The 24004-nt window shown below is 39.8% G+C and overlaps 2 protein-coding genes across 3 annotated transcripts; both read left to right on the plus strand.

Moving 5' to 3' along the window:
* The first annotated feature begins 276 nt into the window (after positions 1-276).
* c1qtnf2 (C1q and TNF related 2) lies at positions 277-4081 on the plus strand. Its single transcript, XM_085466021.1, has 3 exons — positions 277-451; positions 761-1018; positions 2203-4081. Exons 1-3 carry the CDS (start codon positions 430-432, stop codon positions 2844-2846), a joined length of 924 nt encoding a protein of 307 aa, XP_085322147.1. The 5' UTR covers positions 277-429; the 3' UTR covers positions 2847-4081.
* A 1752-nt stretch (positions 4082-5833) lies between these two features.
* On the plus strand, positions 5834-23211 carry ccnjl (cyclin J-like). 2 transcript variants are annotated; one of them, XM_085477422.1, is made up of 6 exons: positions 5834-6110; positions 6750-6836; positions 10271-10481; positions 19219-19518; positions 19610-19769; positions 19861-23211. In XM_085477422.1, the coding sequence occupies exons 2-6, from the start codon at positions 6768-6770 to the stop codon at positions 20372-20374; spliced, it is 1254 nt and encodes a 417-aa protein (XP_085333548.1). In that variant the 5' UTR covers positions 5834-6110; positions 6750-6767; the 3' UTR covers positions 20375-23211. The 2 variants fall into 2 exon arrangements, with proteins under 2 accessions (XP_085333548.1, XP_085333555.1); XM_085477429.1 differs by having other exon boundaries at positions 6753-6836.
* Positions 23212-24004: the final 793 nt, after the last annotated feature.

A 24004-nucleotide genomic window follows, 5' to 3' on the forward strand; every position in this document is an offset into this window, starting at 1 on the left:
ATAAGACAAGGAAACGTAAATGTGTTTTTTTTTAATTTTCTTTTTCTATTATTGCAACATTTGACCACTTCTGAGGACATCAGTATCTAAATGCATAACGTGTAACAAGCGAAATGTTTCTGCTTTATCCTTTTTAGCCCTCGTTGTGTAATCTCTTGCTTCCTCACAGCAGAGTTTGTGAACCACTGATGTGTCACTGCTTCAGCTGTTGCACTGACTTGAATGTAATGACATCATGGTGAAAGTATTTTTTTTTTTTTTTTGGCCTATCACTCGCATAAACAGGGCGGATGTTACGGAGACTCTGGGCTGCACATTTCTCTGCAGAGCTTCTCTTGAAGAATGTTGCCTCAATCGTTTGTTGGAAATGTAGGAAGGTTTGTGCACTCTGATGCAGAGAAAGGGCTCGGACGGAGCTGAAAAATACCCATGAGTCATAATTTCTCAACTGGTGAGTTCTTACTCTGTGCTTTTAAAATGGCTGACACACTCCTTTATATAACCTACTGTAAGCTGCATGCTTTTATGTAACCAGAACATATAACAGATGCATCAGATTTGTCATTAGTTACTGAGGGATTGCATGAAAATGGCCACACCATCTAGATGCCCGTCCACATGGTGTGTTAGGTTTTAGTCTCTGGTTGACTCCAGGAATCTTTTACCACATGTTTGCATCATCTGATCAGTGGCTGCAAAACTCAAGTCAGTATAATTATTGTAAACAGTTGCTTCCCCTTGTCTCTTTGTGACTCTACAGTTCCCATCATGCTCCAGATGTTTGTGATGATCTATGTGCTGTCAGTTGTCGTCTCGCAGTCAACAAATCCCCCATCTAAGAGAGGTCGGAATTTCACCATCCACTCATCCCAGCTGGTCTGCAGTCTGCCGGGCCCAGCGGGGCCTGCAGGGAACCCAGGAGCCCCTGGATCACCCGGGGCCATGGGCCCCATGGGGCCCCCCGGGACAGACGGCCAAGATGGGAAGGATGGAGAGAAGGGAGAGAAGGGAGATCAAGGTAGTAGTTAATCTCTAGTTGTATGTTACTGTGAACTTGAATGATCTTCACATCATATATGTCACTGATCTGATTTTTCTTTAGCACCTCTCCAACATCTATGCACAGATGTCTGAAGTTGCAAGTTCTTAACTGTAAAGGGAATGTTTTTATTGCCATTTGACTTTTTTGGTCATTAGCTTCATATTCAGACCTTTTTCAGTTACTTAAACGAGCCTGTTGATTTATTATTTATTATCACAAGTTTTGAAGAGTCAAAAAACATCTAAACAGCCCTAACATGCCAATTAATATGCTCTTTTCTTTTGTCAGTGACAATTTCACAGGGAACGTTTTAGGCTCTTAAGAGCTTTTGGTCATCAAAACAATTAAACTACTCTCACAATTAACAGAACACTTTGAAAACAATCAGATATAGGGAAAAAATGAGGGTAATAGGCATGCTAGTCCACCATGTCCACACGCTTTGCCATGATACTGGGGGGCTCTCGCACTGCTCATCCTGTCCCTCTTTGCACAAAGGAGCAGACACCAGTCTCTAAGGACCTTATATGGCCTGTCCAGCTCTCCTAGAGTAACTGTCTGTCCCCTGAAATCTCTTCTATGACAGCAAACCTTATGCTAATGGCACGCAGTGATGTGTCATTCAAGAGTTGAACTACCCGTAGAACCTCTAGGATCCAGGTATCACCTCATCCTGGCAGTTGTTACCAGTGACCCTAGACAAATGCAAAAGTAGTGAAAAAACACAGTCAGAGGGAAAATGTCAGTGGCTTCCACCTGTAAAACCATTCCTGTTTGGGAAACTGTTTCATTGTTGCCCCTCTACTGCACCCAAAGCAGCTGAAAGTGATTCACAACTCCCTCCGTATCATTTAACTGACCAGATCAATATCACAGAAGTTTAACTGATTTTCTACACTCTGATTTAAACGTGTTCCTTTATTTATTTTGAGCACAGTATTTGTTTAAAACACGATTTTGGATTTTTTAGCCTTTATTTAGATAGAATAGTGAAGAGAAGACAGGAATGCTAGGAGGTCTTGGTGAGACACATGGTAAATGGACCCAGGCATCTTCAATAGCCTTAAAGAACATAGCTAAGCAGCTCAAGCATGTCAGCTATACTGGTGCCCAGATTATACTATTTTATTGTCATCTTGTTATTATTTATGTGTTATCAGGTGATCCAGGGAGACCTGGGAACCCAGGCAAACCGGGTGAGAAAGGTCGTGAGGGTATTATTGGCAAGGCCGGACCTCGGGGACTGAAAGGACAACGTGGAAAACCCGGAACATCTGGAACCTGGGGACAAAAAGGAGACGTGGGTGACATGGGCGAGGAAGGAGCTCCAGGTGGTTGTAACTGTGGCAAGCAAGCACGATCAGCTTTCTCTGTGGCTGTGACAAAGAGCTATCCTAAAGAGCGCACGCCCATCCGCTTCACCCGGATCCTGCTGAATGAAGGGAATCACTACAATGCCTCCAGCGGGAAGTTTGTCTGCGTTATCCCTGGAGTTTATTACTTTACCTATGACATCACACTGGCCAACAAGCATCTCGCCATCGGGTTAGTTCACAATGGGCAGTACAAGATCAAAACATTTGATGCAAACACTGGGAACTATGACGTGGCATCTGGTTCTACTGTTCTCCACCTGAAGGAGTCAGACCAGGTCTGGCTGCAGATCTTCTACTCGGAGCAGAACGGACTCTTTTTTGATCCTTTTTGGACAGACAGCACCTTTACGGGCTTCCTAATCTACCCTGACCAGGAATTTCTCAATGAAGCAGATAGAAAAGCAAATGCTCAGGATGAAAATGAATGAACTGTAATTAAGATTTATATCTAATTGAACTTCACAAGTTTGGGCTTTGTGGAATTTCAGTTGTTTAAGACATTCGTCACCAGGAGGCGCACTAGGAAAGAAAGAAAATCAACTGGAGGAATCACACAATAAAGCCTTAATAGTGAACAAAAAACATTTTACCTGAAATATTATGCCCTGTTCTCATAAAATATTTAAATTTATGTAACCCAAAATAATTTAATTCTGTTTCTTTTTTTTAAACTCCTTGATAGGAGATGGCACAGTGCCTTCTTCTTTTTCCCCCTTTTCCCCTTTATTAACCATTATAAAACACAATTTGAAATAAAATCTAAATTATATTGTAAGATAAATTATTTTATAGTGTTTGTGTTTTTGAGTCAAAACTGGTTAGCACTGTCCTGGTCCCTGTGTGGAATTTTCATGTTCTCTCCAGGTTCCTCCCACAGTCCAAAGACATGCAATTAGGTGGGTCAGGTTAATTGGTGACTCTAAATTGCCGGTAGAATATAAGTGTGAATGGTTATCTCTCTCTTTGTGTTGGCCCTGGCGACTTGTTCAGGGTGTACCCTGCCTGTCACCTGGGATAGGCTCTAGCCCACCCCTGCAACCCTGAATTGGATAAGAGGAGGAGAATAGGTGGAACAGTTTTTGAGTATTTGTGTATGGTTCATTAACATGGCGTGTATTTTTGTGTTCAAGTTCATAATTACTTTCATGACACATAGAAGTGTATTCTATAAACTAACATCTTTTAAATAAAACTAATAAGCATTTTAGAAATCAAATAACTCATCTTAGAGTTTTATTAATTTAATTAAATGTAATTTCTACCGATTGCGCCACTGGAGTTTTGCACATACTATCAATTTAAATGGCATTTTACTTGAACACTTGTATTAACTCGTATTGCATCACTTTTTTATGCCCAAAAAAATTATTTGAACAAACTGAAAATTTATTCAACTCAAAAAGTTTTTCTTCCAGCGAGACATGAAATTAATAAATGATTGTAAACAGAAATGATGCACTAGGATAAAATAATATGCATGTCATGCCAATCACATGTGTATCAAATTATATAAATATTAACCTGCAGTTTTGTATTTGTAGAAAATTTTAAAATTATTTCTCACTTAAAGTCATCATGCTCAAGGTTGCTTCACGGGCTGAATTGCTTAATAGAATTCAGGTTAACACTTTATAATACAATCTGTGATTAAGGGCATAATCCTCCTGCAATTAAATCAAATTTTAAGGTATTTTGTTTTAAATTATAATGTAATTTTCCTAAAAATACTTAAAGGTAGATACGTTAGAATAATATGTATGTATTTATATGTATTTGCATTTGCATGTATACAATTTTATGTAGCACATGAGTAATTTAAGTAATACACAACTTCATGTAACTTACAGGAGAGAAGAAATAGTGACATTTTAAGTCATTTTAAGTAGTGTCAAACTTCCGGGTATTTTACAGGAAAGGAGACAAAAATTATACTGTGAGTAAATTTAAATACTGCATAAACAATTTTAAGTACCATACTACATACTTTCCTGGTAATTGTGCCATCTTAAATTATAAGTACATTATGCTTTTTGGGTTGTTGGCCGTATTATAGAGTGAATTTAAGTTACGCATTATTTAAAATTACTTGTACATGAATTAAATGTATTTACAGTATAAATACTTCTTTGTTTTCTGTAAAAAAAAACAACCCAAAACACTTTTCCCCCCTTACCTCACTTCAAGTATTTGTAGGTAAATATAATTACATTGTAATTTCAAATAAACTACATTCCACTGCAATTCCATTTAATTAGTCATGGGCCATACTGTAAAGTGTTACCGAATACAGGACAATGACAGACTACATTAAGGAGACAAAGGATTGGAGAAACACAAGAACATGCTGCACCTCCTGTGTTTCTTTACTTTTAGAGGCCGTTCATCACCATTTCATGGACCACAGGGGGATTTTTAACTGGGGTTTTATACTCAAATGTCTCAAAGTCATCTGTGGGTATTCACATCACACATGGAAGCAATTAATCACACTTGATCTAATGTGTTACTTAACTAAAGTATCCATAACCTATGATACTTCAGGGAAGAAATGCAATTCTGCATTTAAACTTGTGCTTATGTAAAAGTACAAATAGACCATATCCTATTCCTTCCCCTAAACTAATTCAAACAGATACCATACTGAAAGCACAGTATCTGCTTCACTGCTTTTGTGGTTCCCCGGGTTCCAGCATTTACTTGGGGATCATTTAGCTCAAAGCATTCAACCAATGTTTTTAAGAAGCACACACAAGCTCTTTATATCTTGCAGTTTAAGATAATTGTTAGCATAAATCTTGTGCCAGATAAACAGTTTATAAAGGCTGTTGAAGCCTGTGTATTGTTGTGTTTTTTGGTACTGATACAGGGGAAAAGCTTAGAGTCAGGGATACAGTGCTGTGACAATTATTTGCAAATTTCTCTATTTCTTATTGTTTTATATTTGTCATATTTACATGTTTCAGATCATTAAGAAAGAAAGAAAGAAAGAAAGAAAGAAAGAAAGAAAGAAAGAAAGAAAGAAAGAAAGGGGTCAGATACTTCTTCACTGGACTGAACAGTTAGCTCTCACACTTGATAGCATTAAAATAGACAACTTCAATAACAGCACTTCCAAAATCACTGGAATTCTTGCTCAAAGGGAATACTGTCTGGGATTTCTGTCTTAAAAGATAGGTAAATGTTTAATATAATATAATATAATATAATATAATATAATATAATATAATATAATATAATATAATATAATATAATATGCATTCGTTAACATTTTGTATATTAAATAAATGAAATGAGATCCTTTGCTGAACTGTAGCCGTTTGTAGTTCTAGCGGTGACCTTTAAAGACTACAATTCCCAGGCTGGGGGAGGAACCTCACGTCTAGCGCACGAGCTCTGTAGGCCAACAGTAGCAGCTGGCTGAGCCGAAGAGGCTACTTTGTTAACAGCGAAGCCACCGGAGAGAAAACGGCTCAGTGGTTTCTCTCGGAAAAGTGTGAACAGTTTGGGGGAAACGGGGAACCCGAAGGCCTGTCGGTGGGATTTAACGGTGGCACCTACTCTGTTTTGTGTTATTAACTTTGTTTTTTCGCCGACAAAAAGAGGTCTTACTCAAAGTTGAGCCGTAGCGGAGTTCTGTCGTTCAGGATGTCGGACTGAGACAAAGGGGTCTGGGGGGCATTCCCGACGGAGCGGTGAGTGAAACAGGCGATAACTACCAAGACTAAAAAAAGAAAGAAAAAGTTTTCTTTGTTGCTGATTGCCGGAAAAATAATCTGAGTTTGTGATGAGCTCAGTATTTCTGAGCCTGGTGGGCACAGTTAACTTAAAGCCCGTCTGTTTGGCCGCAGTCTCGTGGTGTAGAATCGCCTTCAGTCATAACTGAAATGTAGGACTGGTTGGTGATTTGCCTTCGCGATGAACAACCACGTTAAAAAATGAGATTTTATGGAAGGCTGCTTTGATGAGACTGACCTACAGCATGGTCGAAGGGGGCATTTAACCGAGCCATTAGGTTTCCGAACACAGAAAATGGCCTATGCGGGGAAATAGACCTGTGCAGCGAGATAAAGGTGTTTAAAAACTTTATCAAAAACGCATTCCTCGAAAGGGTATTTATTTATTTATTTTTTACTGTCAACGAGAACAAAACAGCTAGCTTACTAATCCTACATTTTAAATTAAAGAGAACAGTTGTAGAAAGACTTAAATTCAGCTTTGCTTTCTTTCCTCTCATGTGGTAAAAATAGTCTCAACTTTCAGTGTGGTGGCTATACTGGCTTGGCCTTGCTTCTTTCTTCAAGTACCTGAACTTTGTCTGATTTTGCTTTCAGCAGGTAAAACTAGGAAAGATGGAGAGGGAGCTGGAATGGTGGAAGGATCAGTTAGCTGCAGATATCCATCAGTCCCTCCGCATTAAGGTGAGTTTGTCTGAACTAAGCTCTGTTTTAACAGGAAGTTTTATTTTGCCGACCTTCTTCTGACTGCTTGCGCTTAGGATAACTTAAATTCACCTTTAAAAACAGTAACCCCCCACCTCTCCTCACAGCACTAGGCTTTTGCAGCTGACATTTTCAAACAGTGAGGCCAAAATCAACAGTGTCTGTGAATTAAAAAAAACAAACAAAAAAAAAACTTGCTACACACTGCAGTGCAGTGCTTATCTTTATCACCAGCTCAGAGGAAATCTAGAAAAACGCCAGCAAACATTGACAGTTTTACTTCTGCCTAATCAAATCCGTGAATTAAAGTGATTAACAGTGAGTCAACAAACACTGATGTTAAACTCTCAACTGCAGCTTTGCCAAAATTTGTTACTCAAATGGATTATAAGTGTTTAGTTTTAATTTTTTAATTGCACCCTTTGCCTTGTTCTAAAGACCAAGTGATTACTATTGATTTTCAGAAGAAAATGTTAAAAGTAATTTTTCTTTTTTTGAGCAGTTGTGGCACGCATTTGAATCAGACCCTGAGCTGTATTGATATTCCACGACAAGATGTAATGTTGCGAGGAAAATATAATTACCCGGTCCTGCTGTCTATTTAAACATAGTCTAAATTAGATTACATGGAGGATTTAAGGCTCATTAATTGAGAACATCTTAATTAACCTCAGAGCGTGATCATATTTCTTCCCCATGTGTCACTTTAATGGAGACATCTGTCACTTTGCTGGCATTTTCATCTTCATAGTGATGGAGCTCAGGTTTAGAAGATCAGGTATCTTAAATGTGCCACAAATCGCAAGAATGTGTGTAGAATGAGGAGTGTAGCGTATCGGGTGGTTGTGAGCTGCATGTAATGAGTCACACGCTTACATAGCATTTGAATCAGTTTACGCATGCTGGACAGTGTCTGACTCAGAGTGAGCTGTCAATTACACTGAAAGTCTTTATGCAGAGCTGGAAACAAAACAACACGCCCACTCTTTTCTCATCTGTGACAATGAGAGACATGCTGTCCGTCTCAAGTGTTTCTAGTCAAATCTAAAGCAACTGTTTTCACCACAGTATGATATGCAGCACTAAATGATCTAAAGTTACAATACAGGAATACCTGGTGGATGCTGTGCAAACCTGCCTGTGTTGTACTGCAGTGAGTTAGACAGTTTCAAAGCAGGTTTTTCTCAGTTTCTAAATTATTTTGATCAGGCGACTGATTTGTAGACAGTTGTAGTGTTTTTTTTTTTTTTGTTTTTTTTTATACATTTTTTTTCTTGCCATGGACTTGAATCTTTTACCCAAATTCACAGGAGTCTTGGTCATCCACACAAGATCGCAGATACCACTAGATGTCTTCATGTAGAAACGCACTACAGTTGTTTCAAAGAAAATTGGGAATTTCTTTACAATCATTCCTTTACCTAGGCCATATTGGGAATAAAAGATATATAGGAAAGCCAATAGATCATAGAAAATCACATTGGGTTTTAAGTAGTAAAAGTAGATAAGAATCAAGTTAAGTAATAATAGTACAATAAAGAGGATTAAACCAGATAATGCAAATTGAAGCATGGGTACACTGTTATCCCCCGATTACATGTAATAAATGACCATAAGACTTTCATTTGAATTTGAACAGACCTCAAGATTTCAGATTTTGTTCTCAAGACTAAACTGTTTTTATGCTGAAATGACTGTTTAACTTATGGATCATTAACCATGCCAGATGAAAAAAGAATGCTGCTTTTAGATGACTTGAAAGCTGACATTTCTCTAAACAGAACAACTCATTTAAAATCTAGAGTAAATCTTTTTTTCCCCCCAAAAAATAAAATAATTGTCAGTTGCTTGGTTGTTTTATGTCTTCAGAAATAGTAAATTTCCATAAACCTGTAATGGAAAAGATTGGTGAGTCAGTGTCAGAACCGTGCGTAAAAAGGCCCTCACGCGGTCTTCACATTTCCTGCATGGCGCCTTTACCCCCACAGTCTCATCCAGCCTTAATGATGTGTGCTGCAGCGATAATGCCCTGATGTGGGAGATAGCGGTGGTGTGTAGCATGTGGCAAATTATCAGACATGCAAATCAGTAGGCAGCTGTGGAATCCTTAATTATGGTGCGGATCCCCCACAAAGGCTCCTCTGCACTCCTCGCAGACCCCCCCAGAGCCCTCCCTTCTTTTCACATCCACCCCCATTCTCCTGCTGCCCTTGTACCCCGAGACAGACAGATGGAGCAGAGTTTGGGGAGGACTGGCTGATATGATAGGTCATGGCACCGGGGGTTGGTGTTGCTATGTTGATTTGGTAGGGGGTACTGCTTATTTTTGAATTCCACTGAAGTGCCAGTCTGAAGACTTTTTTTTTAAAGTTTTGCATTCACAGCAAATAATTTTTGTGCAGCGTGTCGGCTATAATAGTACACATTTCCATCAGTGCATTTCAGAGAAACGGTTGATACTAGTATTGGCTGATCTGCCAGGTTTTTTAGCTGCTGCCCTCCAATTTGTGATTTATTTTAATGGAAGAATGATAAACAAGAATGGAAGGCAGTGGTTTGTGGATATATAACAACTGATTACTAGTTAGATTGGACGATTTGATCCAACCTAAGCTATGGGATATTCTTGAACAGCAGTCCCGACATAATGTGGATATTTTTCCTTTATTTTAAGGACTCCTTGCTGGCGCTAAAGAGATTAATCTGCCAATCCTTGATCTCTTATCAAATCCCAAAGCCCTTGTTTTTATGCATCCAAAAAAACATAAAAACATATTCGAGTATTAGTATCATGAATTCAGGGGGAATAGCTGTTCTGTGTACATGCAGTTCCAAATGTCTCCTATTTCTTACTCCGAGGCAGGTTTTGAAACTAGAAACTTGGTCTCTCTCCAGTTTTCTGTAGCTGATTGGGAAGATACTCAATGCTGATTCAATGCAAATGCCCCCAAGTGTCTTCATTCCACTTTGAAACACATGCAGCTAATTGAACATGAATAGGAGATGGGCTAGGGGTGAAACCTAATCCTATCTACCACTCAACCTCCACTGGAGGCCCTCCCCTTCCCTCCCCATACCACATACACAACTCATCACACACAAACCCTCACCCCTTTGTTCAGAGACCCCTGCAATGACCCAGATTAGCTCCAGTTTTCTGCTCCAATGGTGAATTAAATGAAACGGATCCAGGGTTGAATCATAATCAAGAGTTTTTGGTATAAAAATAATTTCCTTTCTTAATATGAGTATCATACCCACCACTCTCCTGACAGTAGTGAATCTAGTCAGCATGGCTCACCATTATTATGCATATTCTTTTCGACCCGCATGCTTTTTCATCACTGCTTCCTGCCCACCCTGTTCCTCTTACACCCCGTCATTAACATCCCTGTTATCTTTTCTCTCTTCAGGAGCTGAAGTTGCCGGCCTACCGGGCCCATTCTCCCCAGATTGGCATGCGACGGTACTTTGCAGACTTGTTGGCCATCCTGAGTAATCGCTACCAGCTATGTCCTACAGCACGTCACTTGGCAGTCTACCTGCTGGACTTGTTCATGGACCACTATGACGTGGCTGTCAGGCAGCTCTACATCATTGCTCTGTCCTGTCTGCTGCTAGCTAGTAAGTTCAGAATCAGCTTTTTATTTTCTCAAAACTTGCCCCATGCTTTTTCTATATTCCAGGCATTTAAAAAATATTTTCCTTGATAAAATCCTTACATGTAATCTCAAAATAATCCCATCATGCTTTTAAATGGATTAGAGGTCATTTCACACCTCTTGATAGCTGAACGTGTTATCACACAGGTAATAAATGGGCTGCTGTTCGTGTTGGAGAACAAGGTTTCTCTATCTTTCACAAGTTAGCCCCACTCTTCAAGTTGATTGGAATTAGTTTATTTATGAAGCCATGGCTGTTTGGATCTGTGTTTTTTGATACTCTGTGTTTTAGAGCAGTAAATGTAAAAAAAAAAAACCGCTTGGTCGTGGTGCTTTTTCGCTTGTGTCTTCTAACATAAAAAGGACCATATGAACATATTAAGAAGCATGATGGTGATTTTCTTTCTTAAAACTCTTTTTTTTTTTTGTAGATGAAAGTTTTAATTGATGTTCTAAATGGTTTTCTTAAGCTTTAATCTGATAGGAACCTTTACTCAGGTTAAGGTTTATGTTTTCATCTTAAAAAGTGTTATATGTCATCTTGTAACTACACAATGGTTGCACTGTGAGTCTGTTGTGCTAAAAGAAATGCTTTGACTGTGGTTTGTGCACAGATGGCACAAGGTGAAACACTTCCTGCAACTAAGCTATTTTGAGTTACACTCTAGAGATGCTTTTTCCCCTTCCAGCTCCACCTTCTAACTGAACCGTATTGACAGTTTACTGTTCAATGTGTTGGTTTAAGATAAAACCAGGTTTCCAATGTGACAGCATGATGGTTCCATTGTTTTTGAGAAACCGTTGGGATTATGATCATGCCTGCAGAACTTTATCTCTGTCTTTGATGCTAGTTGTAATATGATCTGAGTGGCTACTTCAGTTTGAGCCTGAGATGAACTAGTGTTGCACTTTCTGAGGTTAAAATGTCCTCTAATTAAAGCTGCAAAACATTTTGTTTAAAAAAACAAAACTCATTTAATTGATTGCAAATTCCAGCTTACCCAACATCCCAATACAAATCTAATTTACTACCATTAGTTGTTCACTCTCTAATGGCAATTTTCTGCTGTGATCAGCAGAGAAAATATGGAGATATTGTGTGCTTTCTTATTGTCAGCAAACACTTACAAAGACCAAATCCAGCTGTGATTTGAGCCTGCTAATAGAGGGATGTTTTCCATCACAGAATTCCTTTGTTCTTCCAAACTTATTAAAAATGCATCAGTGTGCACAGATGTGAATGCTTTGGTTGTAGTTGCATCGATTTTCAAGTTGTCTTTGTTTCTGCAAAAGTGAGTGAAGTAGTGGTTTAGTTTGATTAGTAACAATTTGCTTTTCTGCTCTGAAGTCAAAAAATGTTTCTTTTTGTTTTGTGTAAAGCAGGTGTGTTAATCAACATCCCCCCCTCCCCCCTAGTGCAGATTCAGGGTGTAGGTTGTGTGGTAGTTATTAGTGTCTGTATGCCTGTCTGGTGATTAACAGACTGTGAGGATTTCTGTACGTTAATGTAGCCCTTGGCATCATGGGTAATTAGACTAATGATGCTGTCAGAGTAAGAGTCTGGAACGGGGCCCGTTCACTTGGGAGGGCTCAGTTTGTGTGTGTGTGTGTGTGTGTGTGTGTGTGTGTGTGTGTGTATGGAGTCGCATACATGCCGCTTTGTCTCTGTGGTGTGATAAATTTGAATATAAGACTTGAAAGAGTTTTTTTTTTTTTTTTTTTAAATCAATCTCCTGAGAATCCAAGAATAGCTTTGTGAGTTTGTTAATTTAGTGATATAATTATTATCAACTCAACCTGGAAAGAGGTTATCCTTCTAATCACTAATAATTAATCAATTTAAAAAAAAATCTTTTGATTGTGGCTTTCAGATACTAAGGCTTTCTCTTGCTCTCCTCTCTGTTCTCACTCCTCCAGGACTTGAGGGAGTCTCTGTCATGATTGATGAGGGCTTGAAAGTGCATTTCAATCAAAGTTGTCTCGGGTTTTCATCTGTGCCTTGGAATCTGGCCTAGTTATTGAACAACCTCCCCAGGTCTCACTGACTGGCTTTGACAGGCACATACATTGTCTTTCTTTAAACTCTCCTGGCTTTCAAACTCTGTTAATTAATCAGTACCTCTTTCATACTTCTCAGCAGTCACTGCCTAATCCTGTTTCTCCATTATATCTGTGTTTTTTGTGGGAACTTGTGAGTGCTTGTGTTTGCGCAAGGATGAGCTCCTCTTCATTTGTGGTAGTAAGGTTATGGTCAGTTTTTTATAAACAGAGTAAGTGGAAATGAGGTTTATTGACTGCTGATTTTTATTTTGAGAAGAAAGCCAATATATTCCCTCAGAATTAAGTATCTGTTGTGTTGAAGTCCTGCAGTGATACATCAGTCTTGTTGACATTTTTTTTCTGATCAGGACAGGTGAACTCTCCTGAGTGAATCTCAGTTACAAGCTCTCGCTGAAGGTGGTTTTCATATATTTTGTTCCATGAGCCCTACAACTCTTATTGCCTGTTCTTATTGTCCTTATCTTCAACGTTATGCTGCTCTGTTGTTTGTTAATTGCCCCTTGGGGATAAATAAAGTCTTCTGATTCTACAAGAAAAGAGCATCCTGTGAAATGGCACAACTAAAGAGACTACAGCGTGCACTTACATAGGCGTCGGAGCCCGGGGGTGGGGAGGAACTGTGTGCCGAGGGGCACCTGCCATATGCTCTCCGAGTCAGGCCTCAAACAAAAGCCAGTCAATGCAAGCAGGCCAGCCAGCCAGCCAGCCAGCCAGACCCTTCCCATAGAGGGGGAGGGGAGCACACTCCAAGGGGTGGAGGTTGTTGTGTGTGCAGGCTGTTGTGTGTGTGCAGGCGTGTGTTTGTGTGTGTGTATGGTAGAGATTTGCCGTAAGCTAATGTCACTAAAAGAGGACATGGTTGCTGTGGCAACCTTGTGATAAACCCACCGAGTCCTTTCTTGTGGTCACCTCATTAAAATCCACATTCATGTCTGATCCATTTCAGAGTTTGCCATTAAAAGTCTGCCACTACTACCACCAACACACAGACATAAAACTGGCTTGTTCTGGTAATGTCCCTTTACCTTCTGCTGCTGCTGGCTCTGTTTCCTCCTCGTTCTTTCACCTTGTCAGGGTCGGGCAGAGAGAGCCAGTCCTGGGACAGGATAGCCAGTAAAAAGCACTCCCACATCCCTGAGGGGGTTGGGAAATGAGTGGAGCGGTACTTCAAAGGCAGGTTGACTGCTGATGTTAAACAGGGTAGAAAGGGAGGGAGAGGTGGTAGCCTGCAAAATGGGACATGTTAGAACTGAACCACTCGGTGGGGTACCCTAAAATGTTGATTAATAGGGGACCCACTTCCCTCTCTGTCCAAATATGTGATTCTGATTGAACGGTTCCACAAGTTTTCTTGAAAATGTTATTAAAAATATCCATAAACAGATGTGGCAGTTCATCTTTTTGTTTGAGATCTTTTTTTATAATTATAACCCCCAACTGCAGGCAAATGTCAATATTTAGTCGAATTTTGTGTTTTGTTGTGCAATGCCTGAAACTCCCCACGAACTACCTGTGTCACCACACATACTGCATGGCATTTCACACAGTCAGTCTCTGAATCCCCCCCACACAATCTCACACACACACACACACACACACACACACACACACACACACACACACACGCGCAGGACTGAGTCTTCTCAGTTTCTCCCCGCTCACCCAACCATTCAGCATCAGGGGTCAGGGTCGGCCCAGGCCTACATTGTAAGAGCTGGCAGAACCTGGGGTGTCAACACAGAGGTTCTGTGATGGAGCTGTGACCAATTTTTCCCTGCCAATGAAAGATGAATCGACAAATACATTGTGTTTAAAGAACAGGGGAAATTCCTTCATGGCTGTCAAGTTGAAGAGAGAAAGCAGGGTGAGCTTTATTTATGAGAGATTATCAGCATTAATTGATAGCAGTAAGAAATCCTGTTTGGGAAGTCATTCACATGTACCACAGGGCTGTTGGTCGATTTATCTGAAGCTTTGTTGTGTATAAAGTCTTTTTTTTTGTCATTCAGGGCTTCTGGTTTAATGTGTCCTTTTTCAAATATATATTTAGATTTTCACCAAGAAATCTGGAAAGATGCTTTAATAGTTTTAGATGTGGTGGAGAACTACCAGGTGAAGAAAGTTTGAAGGCTGATCAAAAACTGGTAGAGTTGCACATTGTCAGCAAAATGGAGTGAAACAGAAAATGAGTCCTGTGTATGTGAGAGTACAACTATCAGGTTTTCTAACAGCCCCTATCACTCTAAACTGCTTTCCATCTCCACCCCCAACTCCCATTTTTCAAATGACACACCTGGGAGGAAGCCTTGCATCCTGGTCTTACCTCTTCCTAACCTTAACCTGTGACACACATCATTAAGTCTGAATATTTTTAACAACTTGCTCCACATTTTCTCATCATTATTATCACCAGTGTGTTCTGTGAGAAATAATAGGTGTCTTGTAGTTGCTCTGTATGGAGAAGTACATGGTTTAGATGAAAAAGAAAGCTTTTAAATAAAACCCTTGGAGTGTCACTCTATACTCCTTACTGACTTGAGATACAATCATGTAGCCGTCTGCATTCCAGGTGAGCTGAACTCACAGGAGAGGAATGCATCATCTCTTTCATACTGGCAACAGTGAAACGGCACACTGTTATCCCAATAAAATAGCAGTGAGTAGATATGATACAATTTACAAAGCCAAACACTGTGATTAGTACTTGTATGATTGTATGTATCATTAGTACTGGTTTGTGTACACTTGTGGATTTAACAGTGTAGTGCTATATACGGTTTTGCACATTTGATTTTGTTTTTAATTTTTTAAAACAGACGGAAATGACTCTATAATGCTATTTAGCTCTGGATATTTATTATTTAACAACAATTTTATATAACAACAGTTTAGGTAAGTAATCAACGATTTAAATAGTATTTTAAGAAAAATGTCTCAAATTAGTCTAAAGTAATTTTCTTACGGTAGTTCATCTTGTCCATTGGCTCCTGGAAAGCAGTGTTAGATTTTAGGTGCCGTTGTAGGAGGAACAAAAACTATGATCCTAGAAATCTTAGAAATGGTATTCTGATGTCACAGAGTTTCTGCTGGAAACATGAAGTTTGTTTAATGTCCGATCCACCACCGCTCCACCTGTTAATCTCAAAAATAGTTCCTGGCCGCACTGTATGTGTGAAAATGACTTAAGCCTTCTGTTAGAGGAAATTATATACGTTTTCATTTTTGATTGCTGTTTGGATAAAAATGTGAAATTTGGGAACAACATCTTTCAATTTTGAGGAACCCATTGGCTATTTTTCAATATTTAACTTAATTAAAGCTAGTTAATCAGAAAAAGCTATGAATAGATGGCTGGATAATGTATAGTTACATTTTTAGTGCTCTTTTAGATAACATTTCCAAATGGTAACTGGTCTGATTTATTGTACTTCAGAATTAATAGAACCAGGAGCTACTTGTACTCTTAGTTGTAGGCTTTCTGATTTCATCTTTCTGTCATGGTGCAGGCTTTCTGTCATTCAGAACAAGATTCCTCAGACCCACCCATGTCTGTGATGGAGAGAGAGCTATGTTACACTGTATTTGCCACACATGAAAAAGACTTGCTGCTGCAAGTGTGTGTCAAATCTAGTGAAGTATAATTAAACTTTTTTGTTCAAGAGGAGGACTCTGTCATCGCCACTAAGCACAGTATCACAGTATGTGTTTAGCTTAGACAGTCGAACCCTTCCTCACACAGCCTCTTGAAACATGCTCTCGTGTACTGGGAATGGCAGCAATGCATCATACAAGAATGTCTTAATCTTATTGCAAATCAGAAACCGAGTTGGTGAGAGACACTCTTATTATGTATATGTTATGGCTGTTAAGGGTTATTCTCTAGTGAGCTGAGGCACGCAGAGAAGCATGAAATGTGCTAATCTTGATCATGCCTATCTGTTACTGTGATTGCATGTAGTTCAGACTTGTTTAATATGAAGTGTAAATGACGAGGATGGCCTTTCAGACACTAAGTTGCTATATTCAGATGCTGTCAGACTGCAGGAGAGGAGTGGGTGGGTGAATAAAGTGAATTTATTCACCATCCTGTGTTTTTTTTTGATGATGTGTTCACTTATTGAAATGACACACTGTAATCTCCATGATATTAACTTAAACCTGTTTCTGGTTTAAACTCTTGTTATGGTTTGGCAGGTTTGACTGAAGATTATTTTTGGACACTCATTGTTGTAAACCAAAGGAATAAGCACAGAACACAATAAGGAGCTTGACTTGTGTGTCTTAGGATCAAAGAGACTGGGGTTATGTGGGGATAGGGGGGCAGTGATGCCTTTTTATGGCAGTGTCTGTGTGGACATAGCAGTCTAGGAGCAGACGGGGACCTGATCCAAAGGATATGAGGGTGAGAGAATGGGACAAGTGTGGACTGAGCCATGGACTGAATCTGAGTGGTTGTAAAACAGCGCTGTTTCTTTGTGCTTCCTGTTCTGCCTGATAGACACGATTACTGCTTCTCTACTAATTACTGTCTCACCCCCACATCCCTGCATGTTGGCCTGCCAGTCCCATTCCCTCTCTCTTCCTTCCCCTGCTTAATGGTGGTTTGCAGCATAGGTGATAAAATTTATACTTGTAGGAAGACACTCAAGACGCTCTACTAGACGTGGGCTCAAATATGAAAATGAGGTCTGTTGAAGACAATGACAGTATCAGGTAATTGTTGCTGTTTGCTTATAACTGTAGCTGGGAAAGGTTAGTAAAGCTCCTGTTTTCAGTGTTTCATTGGCCTTGTCTTAGATTAGAAGATTTACTCCTGCAGAGAGTTTTCGTTGAGTTTTCGGATTAATGCATATTTTCGCCAAGCTGAAGTGTAACATTTTAATCCTACCAGCGTGATATAATGGGGTAACATTTTGTCTCCAGGCAGGAAAAATATGTATTTTTGATTATTGAAATGTCTGCAAATAAATTTTTATTCTCAATGTTATATTATGTAAATTCTATCCTTATAAAGAAAGCAAGAGAGAGCAAATCGGACATTTAGACATAAATATGCTTTATTAAACGTGGCAAGTCTGGTGGTCCTCAAAATTAAAAAATTAATTCATTAATCAGATTAATATTGGCTTATTGTTAAGCTATTGGGTTAACTGTATTTTTTTGCAAATGATCCCTGGCAACACGATCACATGCAGTCCTGTTGCCAGGGCCAAAGAAATATTAAATCTAGTTTAGAAACCTTTTCTCTGTTTCTTTGTCTGTAATACAGTACTGATTTATTTATGTGTTTATGTATGTATTTATTTATTGAATGCTTCTCTTAGGTGCTTCTCAATTAGACTAAACTGTATTAACTTGATCTGTTCCTATTTATCAGGTCTAAGCAGTATGAAAACATTTGTTGCAGAGTATTATGTTGTAATCATTGACAATATTTTTGGTGTAATTTATCTGCTAGGATCCACTTTTGTATGTCCACAGGAGGACTTATACTTGTTTAAAAACTGCTTATAGCTACATTATGTTTCATCCCGTAACCCATTTGTTTAAATTTAAAGTGTCTTATTGCACAGCTAAATATCCAAGGCTTCTTCCCAATAATTAGAAGCAGTATTAAAAAAAAATTGAGCTCTGATTTTGAGAGCCAGCAACTTCCATTGAAAGTTAGTAGTAAAAGCTGCATGCAGTTTGTTGCAGGCTTTAAAGGGAGTCTGTATCAGTGTAACCCGACCCCTCCTCGCCCTCATTCTTAATGTTTGAGAAGAGGCCTGTTGGACCCTTGGATTAAAGGCATAAACACCCCACTTCATTGGTCACATGGACCCCAGAGGCCTCAGGGCTGTTGCTATGGAAAGCAGGAAGTCTTAGGACAGGGAGGGGGGCTCACCAAAAATGACGATTCTCTAATGTCTGCGAGTGAGACAAAGGGACAAAAGTACTGAGGATTGAGCTGACTGTGTTTTTCATAGAAAGTCCTTTTATGGTCCACTGTAAGCCTCCCTGGGCTTATTAGTATAATCACTTTGCTCTATGGCCAGATGTTCGGGAGTAGCCAACTTAATTGCAAATTCTTAGTAGGTAATAAACTGCTTTAGAGCTAACCGTAAACCTGCTGCACATGATGGTAATCTTGTTAAAAAGAGGGAAAACAATTAATAAACATTCTTTAAACACCCTTTAACAGATGCAACTCATTCTGGTTCACATTTTCCATTCTTACTTACTTTTCTTCAGTACATGAGATGATGTTAGTTATGAATTGCATTTTTTGTCACCACAAGAGGTGCAGCTAATGACCGTTTAAATGAGTTGGTTCATATTTTATAAATCCATTAAAGCCTACAAAATTTTTTATATATTTTTATATATTTTTAAAGATGTTAAAGACTTTCTTGTTTACCCATAACACAAAAACCATAGCTAAAAGTCTTCTGCATTAGTGTAATGCTTTATATTTTTGAGAACTTGCAAGCTAAGTGCAATACAGAGGTTGCCTCCTTGAATACATATGTAAACTGTTACATAAGTTAAATAAATATTGGATGTTTCTATTTTTTTTTTTGTCTTTATGGCTCTAAAGTCTGAAGGTGTAACTAAAGTTTTATAGCCACCCTCGCTACATCTTTGTTTCTTTGCAGGCAAATTTGAGGAGAAGGAGGACCGGGTCCCCAAACTGGAGCAGCTGAACTCTCTGGGGTTCATGTGCAGCCTAAACATAGTTCTCAACAAGAAGGATCTGATCAAAATGGAGCTCCTGCTGCTCGAGACCTTTGGCTGGAATCTGTGTATGCCCACACCCGCCCACTTTATTGACTACTACCTCCATGCCTCAGTGCAGGAGGGCGACCTCTACAATGGCTGGCCACTGTCCTCCCTCTCCAAGACCAAGGCTTTCATGGAGAAATACACACACTACTTCCTGGAGGTTTCATTGCAGGGTGAGTTTAAAAGACGGTAGTGAACTGTACTTTACTTAATGTGTCACACAGGTGTTGAACATAGAGTGATGATCTTTTTTCTCTTTTACAGACCATGCCTTTCTGAGTTTCAGGCCATCCCAGGTTGCTGCTGCGTGTGTGGCAGCATCTCGTATTTGCCTTCAGATTTCTCCAAGTTGGACAACTGCTTTGCATTTACTAACAGGGTACACATGGGACCACCTCACCCAGTGCATTGAGCTGATGTTGCTGTAAGGGACGCACAAACCCACACATTTCTTGATTTATTTCATTTTTGCAGGAGGTGTGATAACAACTGAAATATGTGCCTTTCCCTTTTAGTGCTCATGACAACGATGTGAAGGAGGCCAATAAAGCCAAATCCACACCTCCTCACCGGCCCTCCTCTCTGCAGTCCCAGCCGCAGACCTCTCACCTCTCTCCAGTGTCAGCCATCCAGAGACCAGCCTCCTCCACCTCCTCCACACCACAGCTGCTCTTTCAGCCAGATAGCTTTCCACACATTTCTCAGCATTCCCCATCCCTGTCCCAGCTGCAGGCACTAGCTGAGTCCCAGGCTTTGGGGTCTGTGGTAAACATGTCTCAGGACTTTCTTCAGAGTCACAGGATGGGTCTTCTAGCTGGGGCTGCCTCCATCACTCCTGCGGGGGTGTTCCCCTCCTACCCAAGCCTAACCTCAGGTCTCCAACCGGGGACTCGTGGGCTGCCGCTCCAGGGCCCCATTTCTGTGCAGATGGCCCTTGCTGGAGAGCCGCGACATTGTCTGAGCATGGCTTACAGTGGGAGCTACCTAGGGGCTCATCACACGTTCACAGCCGGCTGCTTTGACAGGTGACGCCAGGAGACGGAGAGGGAACGCAAACCCCCACGGGAGTCCGCTGATAGAGACCTCCAAATCCCCAAACACCCACTTACAGACCTCCTCTCTCTCTCCGTCGCCACCGCAACAGCTTCAGCTTGCCCAGCTCCCTCGTCCCTCTCACAGAGACGCCTCAGACGCAAACAGAGGTCCAAAAGCAAGAAAGATCCAGTGGAAGTCATCACACTGACATGACAAATGCTCCTCTGCCTCATGAAATACTGAGGCGCTGTGAAATTCTTATCCCTATATTCCGAGCTGACTTTATAAATCTGTGTTATTTTGAGACTGTCATCACTGTGAATGAGATGAAAGCAGCCGTGTGATCCAACACCCACCTCATTCAGTGCCTGTTCTCAGTTGTGATAGCTGAGCCAATTTTAGAAGTGCACAGAAGACAAAGTATGTGATAAGCATATCTTGCTGCTTGACGTTTTATTTTTTGTTTTTTTTAATTACTAATCCCAAAAATTGAACATGTTATAGAGAAAATTTGGCTGATATTGTTTTTTGTTTTTTAAGCCACCATTTCAGAGAGATGAAAGAAATGGAGGCTTGTTGCTGACGTGGCAGAGCACAAAGAGACTGTATGTCAGTGGAAATTTTACTTGTGTCTCCTGCACGTCATTGAACATTGATCTAATGAGCTGAAGGGCTTCTCTGAGAATTCCTCACAACATAAGACCTCAGAGGGGACGAAGAAGTCATTGTTCTGTGCGCAGCAGGTGAAGTCCGCAGCTCGATCAGGCGTGCGCTATTTTTATCCCCGCCTCCCTCGTCATCTTTTTTCTCTCTCACCTCCAAAGTCGAGCCTTGTGGCTGAGCCCTCACGCATGCAGGTGAACGTGTGGCTCTGTTAAAGCTGCAGGCTTTGTCATGCTAAAGTTTTAATTTCTCCAGCACCACTCAAAGAATTAAAAGACAAACTGATGTGACTGGACCAGCATGGTGAAGGAGACACAACGCTGGTGTGTGTTGTACATATGAATTGCTGCTGCCTTCTGAACTGTTGGTTCTGTGTCTGTGTTAATGACTGAAATGTTTACATGAACCACTAAGTATCAGGGACTTTAACAAGATTATACTTGAATATGATGCCATTGAAACATGTCATAGCTTTTATTTATGACTTTTTTTTTTAAATATTCATTTTTGATATTATGTAGTTTTTTGCCAGCTTAGAAATCCACCGTTGGTCAGTTAGTTTTTTTTTTTTTTTTTTTTTTTGTAACTGTTCATAGAAACAGGCTCAGGTTTTAAGGCTGAAGCTAGCAGCCTTTCCTTCATTATTCTGTGCTTATGCTTTAAAGTGGATGCTAATTCAGCATCTGCGGGGGCTGTTATACTCTCCTTATTCATCACTGGACCATACTGTGTACAACTCAGTAACTGAATGCATGAAATAGTCTGCTACATAGCTCAATAAGCCCGCGGTCGCTTGTTTGACACACCAGTATCTGCAGCCTGTTGTTTCTAATTGTTCCACATTTCTTCCGTCTTCCCAGTGCCGGCTGGTATCATAGTGATACTGTAACTTTGCCGACTCCAATTTTCGGGATCTTTTTTTTTTTTTTACTATATTTTGACTGAATTAGGGCTGCAAATCATCAATTTGGGTTTTAGGTTGAGTAACTGTGTGATATTTCTGAAATCGCTTAAAAACATTAATGATATTAATTGTATTCATACTTTTTTTAAAACTCTACTTAAATATAGAAAATCTGCAGTTATATATCGCAAAGAAAAGCAGGCTGGAGTCAGGAAACATTTAAAGTACACATCAGTGAATCTGTTCATTGTTCCAGCTCTTGACTGAACTGATAGTGTCTTCTCAGCTTTGTAGAAAACTGATGTCTTTCTGGAAGAAGTGTAAACTCAGATATGCTACTTGGAATTTCTTGAACCTTGAATTGCCTATCGTTTAAATGTCCCGACTTTTCACTTCATTCTGGTGTTAGTTGTGCACGTTGGGCAGCCTCCTCATGTCCGTGCCTTGTCCTGAGCAGTTGTCAGGCTCACAGACATGTACAGATATTTGTTAGACAACACTACATGAAGCTTCCTGAAACAGCATTACCCAGATTAATATAATCCTGCATCCACCAAAAGGACTTGTTGATGTGTTTCAGTGATATAAACCATGATACTATGCCTTTGTTTTCTAACTCTGTGTACAGTTTTGTTGTATTTTATGCATTCCATTTGTCTTCATTATATTTTAGTTCAGTCTTTTTCTGATTCTTTCATTGAATGCTGTTGGTGTGAATTAGTTTTTTGTTTTGTTTTTTAGCTAATTTTTATCTTTCTCATAATTCAAGAGCAACTTCTCATTGAGGTGTCAAAGGTGCAATACGTTGTTTTTGTTTGTTTGTTTAAAGTGACCACAGCCATCACTGTCTCATGTTTACCACTGGTTCATCTTTTATAACTTATATAAGTTTTAAAATTTTTTTTATAATTGTGACTTGACTTGCTGTAAGTTGGATCTCCCCTAGAGGGGGGCGGCGGGTTCTGAACACAATGAATATGTTGCATATTGCAGCATCAGGCTTGGAAGTGATAGATCTTACCGAATGCATTCGTCTTTTAGCCAGTTTAATCATGCTTTTTTTGCTTTTCTTTTTTTCCATAAGAAATGCTGATGCCAGTCACACCAAACAACCCTCGTCTAATGTGATAGTAAAAATGACACCACAAACATCCAACTTGTATTTTTATATTCTTTTGTAGCCTTGGTTTATGTGACACTGAATGATAAAATGATCTGTTTTTATCATAAAGTGCCATGAAAAAAATAAACACAAAAGACTGAAGTGAGTGTGTGAAAGGTGTGTTTCTTCTCAAGTGCCTGCAGCTTTTCGGGTGCACACGGTTCCCACTGTTACTTTGTCTTAGAGAGAAGACAATGTAACAACTCCTGCAGGTTTTACACACAGCCCTCCAGCTGTGACCACATACTGTCACTGCAGCTCACCATTCATTAAACCTGCCCTGCGTTAAGCTAAAGCCAGTGGAGCAGTTTAAATACATTTATTTAAGTGCTGTTACTTGTGTTCTAATCATTTCTTCTGCTTTAAAATAATAAAAATACTTGGCAGCTGTGTTTAGATCTTTTTGAGGCTAAATGCAGAACTAAAAGTACCAGACGGTAATTCTTGTCTGATTATGCATGAATGCAGACTAGCATGTGCATACTCTTCCAGCACTTTGCAGTTAAGTTCAAATCTATAGCAAATAATTTAATCAGTCAGTCCCACACTGTAACCACTGGTGGGGTAGTAAAGGAGCATCACTAATCAGCGTGCTGATGAACAAGTTAAGCCTCTCTTCTACTCCTGCCGTCCACCTCCGCAGCTCCATCAGTGCTTTCTATGCTGTGTGGCATTTTGACATATAGAAACCTATTCAGTGATGGGGCTCTCTCTGACAAACAAGACATTATCCTGTTGTATAATACTTGCAAACCGACCACCCTCCTCATGTCGCACACACAATAGTGAACTCTTAGAGACCGCTGAGCCTTAGCTTTGTTCCCTGCAGCACAGTGGCATATTTATCTTACTGTGGAACTGAGAAAATCTGGAACGTTGTTGTCTAATCATGTTT

This window comes from Copadichromis virginalis, linkage group LG2 (assembly GCF_057382275.1).
Source record: "Copadichromis virginalis isolate Kocher_CV1m ecotype Utaka linkage group LG2, C_Virginalis_male_GT1.1, whole genome shotgun sequence".
NCBI lineage: Eukaryota > Metazoa > Chordata > Actinopteri > Cichliformes > Cichlidae > Copadichromis > Copadichromis virginalis.